Source organism: Aethalodelphis obliquidens, unplaced genomic scaffold (genome assembly GCF_003676395.1).
Source record: "Aethalodelphis obliquidens isolate GAN/ISIS:26980383/991018 unplaced genomic scaffold, ASM367639v1 scaffold6, whole genome shotgun sequence".
Classification (NCBI taxonomy): domain Eukaryota; kingdom Metazoa; phylum Chordata; class Mammalia; order Artiodactyla; family Delphinidae; genus Aethalodelphis; species Aethalodelphis obliquidens.
The window spans coordinates 73,659,242-73,670,504 of record NW_020837950.1 but is presented as its reverse complement, the minus strand read 5'-3'; the positions used below and the strand labels follow the sequence as shown (position 1 = coordinate 73,670,504).

Genomic DNA, 11,263 nt, shown 5'->3' with positions numbered 1-11,263 from the left:
GCCGTGTCATCCTGGAAGACTTCCTGGAGGAGGTGTCGTAGCTGAGACTCGAGGACATTGTCAGGTCCAGGACCAGCATGGCTGAGGCCAGAGGGGCCGGCTGGCTCAGGCAGGGTGAGCTGGGCAGCAGACATGGGGGACGTGTGGGCCTGGCACGGGAGGCAGCCAGGGTTAATCATTTCCAGGCGGCCTTGACCCCCACCTGCCCTGGCCACTCTGCTCCCGCCTCCTGCTGCTCCTCACGCCAGCCCAGGAGGAGCCATGGGGCGCTGGGCCTGGGTCCCCAGCCCCTGCCCCCAACTTGGGCTGTCCCTGCTCCTGCTGCTGCTGCTGCTGCTGGTGCCTCGAGGGGCTCAGCCCCAGGCTGGCAGGGTGAGCACTGACCCCACTGCACTGTGATCATGGGCTCTCCGTGCCCACTCTGGGTCCTGGGGCTGAGGCCAGGGCAGGGTGTGGGGTGGGTGAAGGGCCCAGCGTGGCGACGGCCAGCCTTCCGGGGGTGAGGTGGGCGTGCTGGGCTGGCCTGGGGGACAGGGGGCCTGGGGATCCAACCTGCTGGCCCCCACCCAGGGGCATGGAGACTGTTCGCCTCTCTGGGTCCACGTGTTTGAGGTGGGGGCGGGGGGGGGCCGCTGAAGGCCTCGCAGCTGCTCTCGTCCGTCCGCCAGAACAGACCCCCAGGGTTCGAGCCTGGAGGGCAGTGGTGCCAGCCTGGCAGACCCTGAGCCAGCTCAGCCTGACTCCTTGGACTCGGTGGGAGGGGAGGGGACAGGGTCCAGCTGAGGCCGTGGGAGAGCCAGTGTCCCCTGGTCCCTACTCCAAGACCTCAGGGCCCCAATATGGAAACTGAGTCAGGGCCTGAGTGTGAGCGGGGTCCATCCCACACCGACCCCATCACAGGCCTCTCGGCTCTTCCTAGAACCCAACGGAACCCCCAGAACGTAACGCCACGGTGACCCCTGGGACTCCCGCGATCCCCGTGACCTCGGTGACCCCCAGGACCCCAGCCACAGCGACAGCACCCAGGGCAGAGGGACCCCATGGTGGAGGGCTTACCCACCTGCCCAGGGCAGCCCCCTCCAATAGCAGCCCTGGGGGCACAGGTGGGTCAGGAAGGCTTCTTGGAGGTGGCAGGCTACACCTAGATGGGGGGTCTGGAGGAACACAGCAGCACTTAGGGAGTGGGGTATGTGATGGGGGTGGGAGGTGACCAGCGCGGAGCCCTTGACCCCCGTGTCTCCTCCAGCAGTGCTCACCGAGGCCGGGCAGCCCTGCAGGTTCCCCTTCCGCTACGGCGGCCGCATGGTCCACTCCTGCACTACAGAGGGAAGCGCCCACAGGAAGTGGTGGGTCCCAGTCCCTGTGCCCCGTGCCCGCCCTGGAGACGCTTCCGCTCCCTGCCCTCCGTACTCCACACTGAGCCTGGCACACAGCAGATGTAGTGAATGAATGAATGAGGGAGTGCATGGGAGAAAGCCCCAGAGTGGTCAGCGTGGGTCCCTGCGTGAGTTGGGGTTACGGTGGGCGGGTCTCTGGCCTGGGACCCCCACGTCACCGCATGCGTCACCCCCAGGTGTGCCACGACTCACAACTATGACCGGGACAGGGCCTGGGGCTACTGTGTGCAGGCTTCCACCCCCCGGGAGGGCCCAGGTGGGTGCCGGGGGTCTGGGCCCGAGCGCAAGCTAGGAGGGGGCTGGGCCGGTGGTGGCGGTGAGCTTGAGGGGCGTCAGAGCTGACCTGGGGCTGGGGTCCTGCCTGGTGTGCAGGAGGGGGCTTCGGGGTTCATCCCACTGCAGGCCTCGGGGCCTGCAGGAGTGGGGAGTGGGGAACACCCTGCCCCGCAGGTCCTGCCCTCTCGGGGGGGCCACATAACTGCTTTGGCCATTGCCGGGGGTCATAGCGCCCCCTGGTGGTCAGGCTGGGCCCTGCGGCTGCACAGGAACAGCCCTGGACGTGGAGGGGGCCCAAGGGGTCCGCAGGGTGTGGTGCTGGCAGCCCCGCTTACAAGGGTCCATGGGCACACGGAAAAGGACTGCGCTGCCTGATGGGGGTCGGGCTTTCAGGGTGCTGGATGCAGAGCCAGAGGCCCACTTGCCCAGGGTCTGAGAGCTGGGCAGAGGATGTGGTGAGGAGGGGGAAGGCCTGCGCTCACTCCCAGGGCACGTACACACCATGGCACTCAGGAGGGGCATCTTTAAGGTGGCGAGAGTCACGGCGTGGGGAGGGAGTCACGAGGCCCGGCCGGGCTCTCAGGCACACCCCTCCTTGCTGCGTGTGCCCAGCTGCCCTGGACCCATGTGCCTCTGGCCCCTGCCTCAACGGGGGCTCATGCTCCAGCACCCAGGACCCCGAGTCGTACCACTGCACCTGCCCCGTGGCCTTCACTGGCAAGGACTGCGGCACGGGTGAGCAGGGTGGGGGCTGCAGGGCAGGGGGCCGCCAGGCGCACGCGCGGGGAGCAGCGGCTCACTGTGCTGCCCCCAGGGAAATGCTTTGACGAGAGCCGCTACGAGTACCTGGAGGTGGGCGATCGCTGGGCCCGCGTGCACCGGGGCCAAGTGGAACAGTGCGAGTGTGCGGGGGGCCAGGTCCGGTGCCAGGGCACCCGCCACACAGGTACGGGGGGGCGGGCCGTATCGCTGGGCCTCCCACCCAGGCAAGGGGCTCGTCCAGGGCCACCCAGAGACGGGCACTGGGTGGGAACCAGGCCCTGCCCCTGCCCCTCGAGGCCCAGCTTCTGAGCCCTCCCCCCAGCTTGTCTGAGCAGCCCCTGCTTGAATGGGGGCACCTGTCACCTGATCGTGGCCACCGGGACCACTGTATGCGCCTGCCCCCCAGACCACGCCGGGCGGCTCTGCAACATTGGTGAGTCGCTCGACTTCAGAGCTGCGTGGCCCCGCGTCCTGGGGCCCAGGCTCACCGCGCACCGTGCCGCCCGCAGTGCCGGCCCAGTCCTGCTTTGTGGGGAGTGGCACCGAGTACCGAGGCGTGGCCAGCACGGCGGCCTCGGGCCTCAGCTGCCTGGCCTGGAACTCCGACCTGCTCTACCAGGAGCTGCACGTGGACTCTGTGGGCGCCGCGGCCCTCCTCGGCCTGGGGCCCCACGCCTACTGCCGGTCAGCACCGGGTGGGCGGGGCCTGTCCCTGGGTCCTGACCCCTCGGCTTGGGAGGCTTTGTGGCGAGAGGAGCCCAGGGCCAGGGATCGGAACCACCTGCAGAAGGGGCCAAAGGCTGTGGGGTGCGGGTGGGCAGAGTGCCAGGAGCCGCACCCAGCTAGGGGTCCCCAGCTCTCTCCTCCCATCCGTCACTGAGGAGCCGTGACTGACTCCCCTGCCCACCTGCTTCTCCCTGCACCCCAGGAACCCGGACAAGGACGAGAAGCCCTGGTGCTACGTGGTGAAGGACAGCGCGCTCTCCTGGGAGTACTGCCGCCTGGCAGCCTGCGGTGCGCGCAGCTAGTGGCTGGGTGGGAAGCAGCAGGGTGGGGGCAGCACTGGCCCCGCCCCCGCTGAGATCACCGTGGTTTCGCCGTGGCCCAACCCACTCCACCCGCATGCCAGGCCTCCTCTCTCCGGAGGACCACGGCCCCATCGGAGAGATGGGGAAACTGAGGCTCACCAGAGCAGGGCTGGTCCAAGGCCACGCAGTGGGTTGACACCAGAGGTCAGAGCAGGCGAGCTGGTCACCGGGTCCTCTGGGTGGTCCAGCCGGGCTGCACTGTGCCAGGACGGTCCCCAGAGACAGGGAAGTGTGGGTGCACGTGGATAATGTGAGTACCCTGGAGTCAGACCCTGGCAGTGGGCTGCTCCATGAGGCCAGCCCGCCCCCCGGCCCCGTGCTCCAGGCCTCTCTACCATCCCGAGTTGGCTCTGGGGTCCCAGGCTGCTGGGAAGGACACGAATACCTGCCAGGTGTGCCAGGCCACCCTGGTTCCCACAAAGCCTTGTGACTGGGTGCGGTTCTCACCATCCTGCAGATGAGGAAACTGAGGCTCAGAGTAAGTCATGTGCCCACAGGGGCAGAGCTGGGGACCCTCTTTCAGACGAACTGCCTAGGCTGGGTCAGGAGGCAGGTGAACCACGGGGGACCTGAGGATGGTGGACGCAGCCAGTACCCTCTCTGGCCTGGGGTGTGCAGAAGGGACCCGGGGTGTGTGAGCGGGTAACCTGTGATCCCAGGATCCCTTGCCAGAATCCAGCCCCCGCCCACCGAGGCCCTGCTGAGCCTGCCTGGGCCCGCGGCAGCTGGACCAGCCGGACGCCAGACCTGTGGCAAGAGGCACAAGAAGAGGAGCTTCCTACGGCCACGCATCATCGGTGGCTCGTCCTCGCTGCCCGGCTCCCACCCCTGGCTGGCCGCCATCTACATCGGGAACAGCTTCTGTGCCGGGAGCCTTGTCCATACCTGCTGGGTGGTGTCTGCCGCCCACTGCTTCTCCAACAGGTGAGCGGTTCTGGCCCCAGTGTCCACGACCCCTGCGCCATCCCTCAAGCCATCCACCTCTCCACCCACCGCTGTCTAGGCCTCCGCTCCCCCACCCGGCCATACACCCATCATCCACTCTCTACCCGCTACCCATCTACGCACCCACCCGCCTGTCCTAACCATCACCCATGTGTCCCCACGTTCCGCCACCTACCCGTGTAAACCCCGTCCTTTGGTCCCTCCGTTCCCCGTTGCCCCTCTGACTGAGGTGGGACTCAGCGCTCAGCCCAGTGCTGGGCATGGAGACTGCCGAGACCCGCCCCATTCCTGCCCCGGGGTGCTGTCCCTGTCCCTGCCCGTGTGGCCGCGCAGCCCTGGTCCTCGCCCCGGGAGCTCCAGGTCTCCCCGCTCAGGGCGGGGCGGGGCGGGGCGGCCAGCGCGTGCGCGGCAGGGTGGTGGGTGTGGCCCGTGCCTCGCAGGGCCCGCCCCTTCCGGCCTCGCTCCCCCGGCCCAGACCGAGCTGGTGGCACCGTGGGGCGCAGGGAGCCCGAGGCCCCGCCCACTCGGCGGGCTACCGGAGCGGAGGGCCGGCTGGGGCTGGCGGCTGGGGGAAGGGTCAGGGGTGCGAGGCCCACTACCACACCCCAGGGTGGGGGACAGCGAGCTCAGGGCAAGAAAGGCCAACCCGTCCCCCGCTGCTCACGGCTGTGACGAGAACAAGGCTCTGCCGTGGGGAGTGGGGGGCTCTCTCTGAGGGAGGGTTCAGTGGGAGGGAACGGGCCTGACAGTGGCATCCCAGGGAGTGGGACATGAGCGGGGGCTGGGGGCTTGGCAGCGTGAGAGTCCGACGGTGAATCCCCATGAGTCACCCCAGGGACTACAGCGTAGGGGTGGGGGGCAGTGGGCATACGTCCTGCCCTGTGCTGACCGCTGTGCGACCTGTGAAACAGGACCCCTGAGGCCTCCCCAGTATGGATGGGATGGGGGTGGTTAAGAGGCTGGAGAAGGGGAGCAGGCATCCTCTGCTCACGTCCAGGGAGGGGCTGGGGAGGGCCAAGCTGGATGGAGGGGCCCGTCCCCTGTGGGCTGGACCCCAGCACCCTGGTCCCTGGCCTGGGCCAAGCAGGGCTGGAGGAGGTGGGTGGGACAGGTCATTCGTGCGCAGGTGCGGGGGGTGAGGGGAGTACTCAGGCTCCTGGGCCCACGGGTGACTTCACAGGAGGCCTGCCCCTGTAGCAGGGGCGTGGGGCAGAACCGGTGCCCAGAGCTGGGATCCGCAGCAACGTGGGTGCATGTCAGCGCAGACCCCACCTAGACCTGCACAAGGCACCCCAGGGTCATTCATGCCGCTGCCTTAGAGGCGGTGCTGCCAGGACGGGGGCTGTGGCCCTAACTCCCCACTCCCTACTGCACTACGGCCCACACCCCAGCCCCTGCTCAGGTCTCTCCCAGGGCCTGGTGGGGGCGGGGGCCCTGCACAGCGTCACCCTCCTGGGATCGTCTACCGGATGCTCTGTCCCCGTGGGTAGGGGGCGAGCTGACCTCAGGGGCCCGAGAGTCATGCTGCCACCAGCTCCCACTGCACAGCCCCCCCAGGGAAAGTGTCTCTGTGGTGCTCGGCCAACACTTCTTCAACCGCACGACGGCCGTGACGCAGACGTTCGGCATAGAGAAGTACATCCCGTACCCCTTGTACTCGGTGTTCAACCCCAGTGACCATGACCTCGGTGAGGCTCGGGACCGGTGCTGTGTGCTCTGTGCACACCCAGGGCCAGAGCCAGGAGAGGCTGGAAGTGGGTGCCAGGCAGGGGAGGGTCCTCAGACACTCAGGGGATGGGTGGGAGGGAGGGGGAGGGCGGGGGGAGGGCAGCGAGAGCAGCTGGTGTGGCCAAGTGGCCTCGGCGCGGCTGGAGGAAACCCTGGCTGCCCAGCCTCGCTGGCCCTCCTGTCGCCTCCTGGGCCTCCCAGGCCGCAGCCCCTCTGCCCGGTGGGGCTGGACCCCGTGTGACCCAGCAGCCACCTTCGGCCCATCGTGGGCCCCCATGCTGCAGGCTGACCCCCTGCCTCTCTCCCGTCCAGTTCTGATCCGGCTGGAGAAGAAGGGGGAGCGCTGTGCTGTCCGCTCCCAGTTCGTCCAGCCCATCTGCCTGCCTGAGCCCGGCAGCACCTTCCCGGCTGGGCACAAGTGCCAGATAGCGGGCTGGGGCCACCAGGATGAGAGTGAGTGGGGTGGGCGCGAGGGGCCAGCGTCGTGCCCCCCGGGAGCAGCGGCCCAGCCCCGCAAGCCTCGCCCAGGCTGAGTGCCCCCTGTCGGCCGTCAGATGTGAGTGGCTACTCCAGCTTGCTGCGGGAGGCCCTGGTCCCCCTGGTCGCCGACCACAAATGCAGCAGCCCGGAGGTGTACGGGGCCGACGTCAGCCCCAACATGCTCTGCGCCGGCTACTTCGACTGCAGGTCTGACGCCTGCCAGGTGAGCCGGGACGGCCGCCCCGGGAGCACCCCCAGATGGGCGCTCACTATTGCTGGAGGCCCGGGGGCCAGGAGTGGGGTCCCTGCTCACAGGGGGCGGGGATTGAGGCCCGGGAGGGGCCGGCTCCCAAAGCCCAGGCTCGGGCCAGCTGTCCAGCCAAGGGCAGGGCTGGCCACGTGACGTCGAAGGCCAAACCCCTTTTCACCCAGAGTCCTCCCAAGTGGGCTCGAGCGATCGGCCGATCCCAGTGTGCCGTTTCTCAAGGGCTCCTCGGGTCTGCACATCGGTGCTGAGTCGGAGAAGCTGCTTTACTCCCCACTTTTATAGGTGGGGAGACTGAGGCCCAGAGAGGTCTGCTCACTCTTCCCAGGTCACACAACTCACAGGTGGCAAAGGGGGGGGGGCTCGGCACTCAACCACGTGGTACAGCAAGCGCCCTGGGGGAAGTCAGAGGTGGCTTCATGGAGGAAGGGGCGCTGGCACTTGTCCCAGGGGGTGAATAGGGGTTTGCCAGGTCTGCTGGAGCACGGGGCCGCCTGGTGCACATGGTGGGCGGAGGGGGGACCCAGATGGAGGAGGGCTCTGCTGGTTGTGGAGGCGAGAGGGGGCCGCAGCAGCCCACTACTGGGAGGACGCCCTGCCTATGCGGTTGGGGGAAGGGGGGCAGCCCCCTTACTTGGAATACCCATGTCATCTGTGCCCAAGCTCTCGGGAAGCCCACCTCGAGGGTTGACCCCTCTGGAGGCATGTTCCGGGTTGGGGCGAGGGAGCCTGGGGTGAGGGGGTGGTGGACTGTTTCATGGGTGTCGAGGAGCTGAGCCGTGAGCCTCCTGAGCCGGGCCCCAGGCTCTGACCGGCCGCTCTGTGCAGGGGGACTCAGGCGGGCCCCTGGCCTGCGAGAAGAACGGCGTGGCCTACCTGTACGGCATCATCAGCTGGGGTGACGGCTGCGGGCAGTTCAACAAGCCCGGCGTCTACACCCGCGTGACCCGTTACGTGGACTGGATCAGCGACCGGATTCGGCCCCCCAAGCGGCCCGTGAATCCCTCCTGAGACCACCCCTGGGGACATCGTGCCTCCTGCCGTTCCCTCCTCACTGGCAATAAACGTGTTTCCAAAAAGACCCCGGCCCACACTGCCTGTGCCGCTGCCGCCAGCTCAGCCTTCCCCGCCCCCAGGCCGTGACCCCCGACCCAGCTTTGTGGATGCTGTGGCTTCAGGGCTGGGGCCCCCAAGCCAGCACCCCAGCTGCTCAGAGGAGAAGGGAGCCTGTGACCCCACAGGGAGGGTCTGGCCCCACGGCCTGGGCAGTCAGGACGGGGATCCAGACGAGACCTTCTCCAGAGCAGGAGCTGTGCCCAGCCAGACCCCGCTCAGACCCTCCCCCAGGCAAGTGGGGCTTGGGTCCGGGCGCCTTGGGCTGTCCCACGGCAGCGGACGCTAGAACTTAGGACAGGTTATTTGGGAAAACCCCTGGCTATCATTTTGCTTCAAGGAGGCAGCCCGCCCGACTGCAGCTCTCCCTCAGCCGTGTTTTCTAGGCGGGGAGAACTGGAGACTTCCTCTGAAGGAAGCCAGGGGAAGGGAGGAGCCCCAATGCCAGGGTGAGTGGAGGGTAGTGGGTTGCGCCAGCCAGGCAAGACACTGTGGGTACGGGATCTGAGATGCCCAAAGGGCCCAGAATCCTGGGCCAGAGGAAGCAGCACATGCAAAGGTCCCGAGACAGGAGGCTGATAGTGGCTTTTTTTTTTTTATAAATTTGTTTGTTTATTTATTTATGTATTTATTGGCTGTGTTGAGTCTCCGTTGCTGCGCGTGGGCTTCCTCTGGTTGCAGCGAGCGGGGGCTGCTCTTCTTCGCGGAACACGGGCTCTAGGCGTGCGGGCTCAGTAGTTGTGGCTCGCGGGCTCTAGGCGCGCGGGCTCAGTAGTTGTGGCGCATGGGCTTCGTTGCTCCGCAGCATGTGGGATCTTCCCGGACCAGGGCTTGAATGCGTGTCCCCTGCATTGGCAGGTGGACTCTTAACCACTGCGCCACCGGGGAAGCCCCTGGTAGTGGCTTATTTGAATCAAAGTAAGGAACTGCGGCTGAGGCCAAAGAGGGTGGGACTGTGTGTGGGGGGGGGTGGGCTGTAGTGAGGTGCTGGGGGTGTCCCAAGTGTCCCTGATGGGACAGCAGGGTGGGGATGTGATGACATTTGTGGTCAGGAGAAGAGGCCTGGGTGTATGGGGGTGGGTCAGAGCGGTGCCCGGTGCTGGGACCCCTGGTCTCAGGGAGGGTCAGGAAGAGGGTGGCATTCAGCGCATCCAGCCCCAGCCCCACCCATCCTGCTCTGGGCATGGGGCCCCTGCCCAGAGCAGCCCAGAGGGTGGGGTCCTTCTCCCCACAGTCCCTACTCCCCTCTGCTGTCATCTCCACAGCTCCACCTGGACCGGGTCTCGCCGCCTGTCCCGGGTGACACGCCAGGGCTTCCTCCATGTCACCCCTCCCATCTGGGAGCCTACCTCCAGTCTCTGTGTGGTCTGACTCCACCTGCCTCCAGCCCCTCTTCTGCCCCCACAACTGCACTCTGACCACTCGGGCCTTCTTGTGTTCGTGAAACTGACCAGGGCCCTTGCGGACGGTGCTCCCACTAATGCCTAGAACATTCCCTCCCGTACCGCCCCTCCCCCTTCACTCAGCCTTTGGAGCCCCGAGAGGTCTGACCGTTGCCTGAATGGGGTCCCATGGCCACACCCAGCTGCAGAGGAAGCCGGGAGGGCAGGGAACAGGGTTGTCATGACAGGACCAGACAAATCACCAGGGACGTGCACTGCCCCCAGCAAAGCCGGAGGAAGAGAGACGGGCACTGGGAGGACAGCAGTGTGTGTGCCCATCGCCCCAAATGCCGGGGGTGGGGCTCAGAGCCCTGAAGCGGACTGGGACGTGCTGCTGAAGCCCCACCACGTTGACTGCAGCCAGGGCAGCGGAGGCGGGTGCCGGTGCCCAGGAGCGTGGAGGGTGGAGCAGCTCCCACTCGTGACTCTCGGACCTCCGACCGCCTGTTCTCGGCTCCAGGAAGCGTGTTGCTTCAGTCCCACCGCACCTCTGCCTGACGTGAGCTCTCCCTGACCTCCTCCCCTGCGAGTGCCGAGCGTGGATCTGTTAAAGAGGTGACGTGCATTTATAGACGGTCTAACGTCAAGCCAGCCTTGCATTCCTGTAGTGAGCCATGCTGAGTCAGGGTGGGAGCCAGCTACCTTCCGTCGGCTTCTCCAGATTTATTCCCCACCTTGCCCGGTGCCCCATAGGCTGATCTTGATGGACTGTGTCAGTGGGCTCCTGCGCCCTTTGGGGGAGCCCCAGCAGGAGGTCAGAGGAGGGAGGAGTGTGAGGTTGGGGTGCTGATTTCCCTGGCTGCCTCTTCTGGGGTCGCCTCAGTGTTATAGGTTGGATTGTGTCCTCCCCAAGCTCGTATATTGGAGTCCTAACCCCTAGGACCTCAGAATGTGACCTGATGTGGAAAGGGGATCTTTAGAGAGTGTGGGGCCTGATCCAATATGAGTGCGTTCCCCTAAGAAGGGGAAATTTGGACGCAGAGACATGCATAGAAGAAAGATGATGTGAAGAGACACAGCGGGGAGATGGCCCCTCAACAAGGCAAGGACAGAGCCTGGAGCAGGTCCTCAACCGTCAGAAGGACCAGCCCTGCTGGCCTCCAGAATGGTGAGACGATTTCTGTTGGTTAAGCCCCCGGTCTGTGGTGCTTTGTGACGGTACCCCAGCAAGGGATACACCCAGATCCCTTAACTGAAGGCCGTGATCCTCCCAAGATGGAAATGACGCCCCTTCGTGGTTCAGGGAACCCCCCCACCTCAGGTCTAGAGGTGGTTCCACGGCTCTCTGACTGGCCAGGGGCTACACAGTCACGTACTGTGCCCCTTACGTACAAAGGTGTGGTTCCTTCCAAGAGCACACCTTTGTGAGTAATCCCTCCTTGAATTGTCCTAATGTAGTGTCAGCTGCTGGGGCCCTGGCTTACGCATTCTGTCATACTTTGTTATAAGTTTTTCCTGGATTGACTTAAAGTTTGTTTAGGGTTTTACATTTACGTTCCTGAGTGACACTGGCCTGTCATTTTCCTCTCGTATACTCTTGGAATGACTGTCTTATACTCTTTGAATGGCTGTACTGATCTCGTAGAAAGAGATCAAGAATGTCCCTTCTTTCCTGATCCACTGGAGGGCTGCAGAAAGCTGGAATGATCTGTGTTTTGAAAGTTTGGTAGAATCCCCTATAAAATTCCCTGGGCCCAGTGTTTTCTTTGCAGGATGTTATGTAACTGCTGCGTCATTTTTTCATGCTCTGGGACTTGTGGAGACGCT

General features: G+C 65.5%; 1 protein-coding gene across 5 annotated transcripts; it reads left to right on the top strand.

Moving 5' to 3' along the window:
- Positions 1 to 8,681, top strand: HGFAC (HGF activator). Of its 5 annotated transcripts, XM_027103844.1 has the most exons (14): positions 239 to 372; positions 920 to 1,103; positions 1,250 to 1,346; positions 1,574 to 1,653; positions 2,286 to 2,408; positions 2,488 to 2,619; positions 2,758 to 2,868; positions 2,945 to 3,119; positions 3,364 to 3,449; positions 4,183 to 4,447; positions 6,017 to 6,156; positions 6,509 to 6,649; positions 6,751 to 6,899; positions 7,770 to 8,681. In XM_027103844.1, the coding sequence occupies exons 1-14, from the start codon at positions 262 to 264 to the stop codon at positions 7,950 to 7,952; spliced, it is 1,977 nt and encodes a 658-aa protein (XP_026959645.1). In that variant the 5' UTR covers positions 239 to 261; the 3' UTR covers positions 7,953 to 8,681. The 5 variants fall into 5 exon arrangements, with proteins under 5 accessions (XP_026959641.1, XP_026959645.1, XP_026959643.1 ...); XM_027103840.1 differs by lacking the exons at positions 239 to 372; positions 920 to 1,103 and adding an exon at positions 1 to 114; XM_027103842.1 differs by lacking the exons at positions 239 to 372; positions 1,574 to 1,653 and having other exon boundaries at positions 993 to 1,103.
- The last annotated feature ends 2,582 nt before the right edge of the window (positions 8,682 to 11,263 follow it).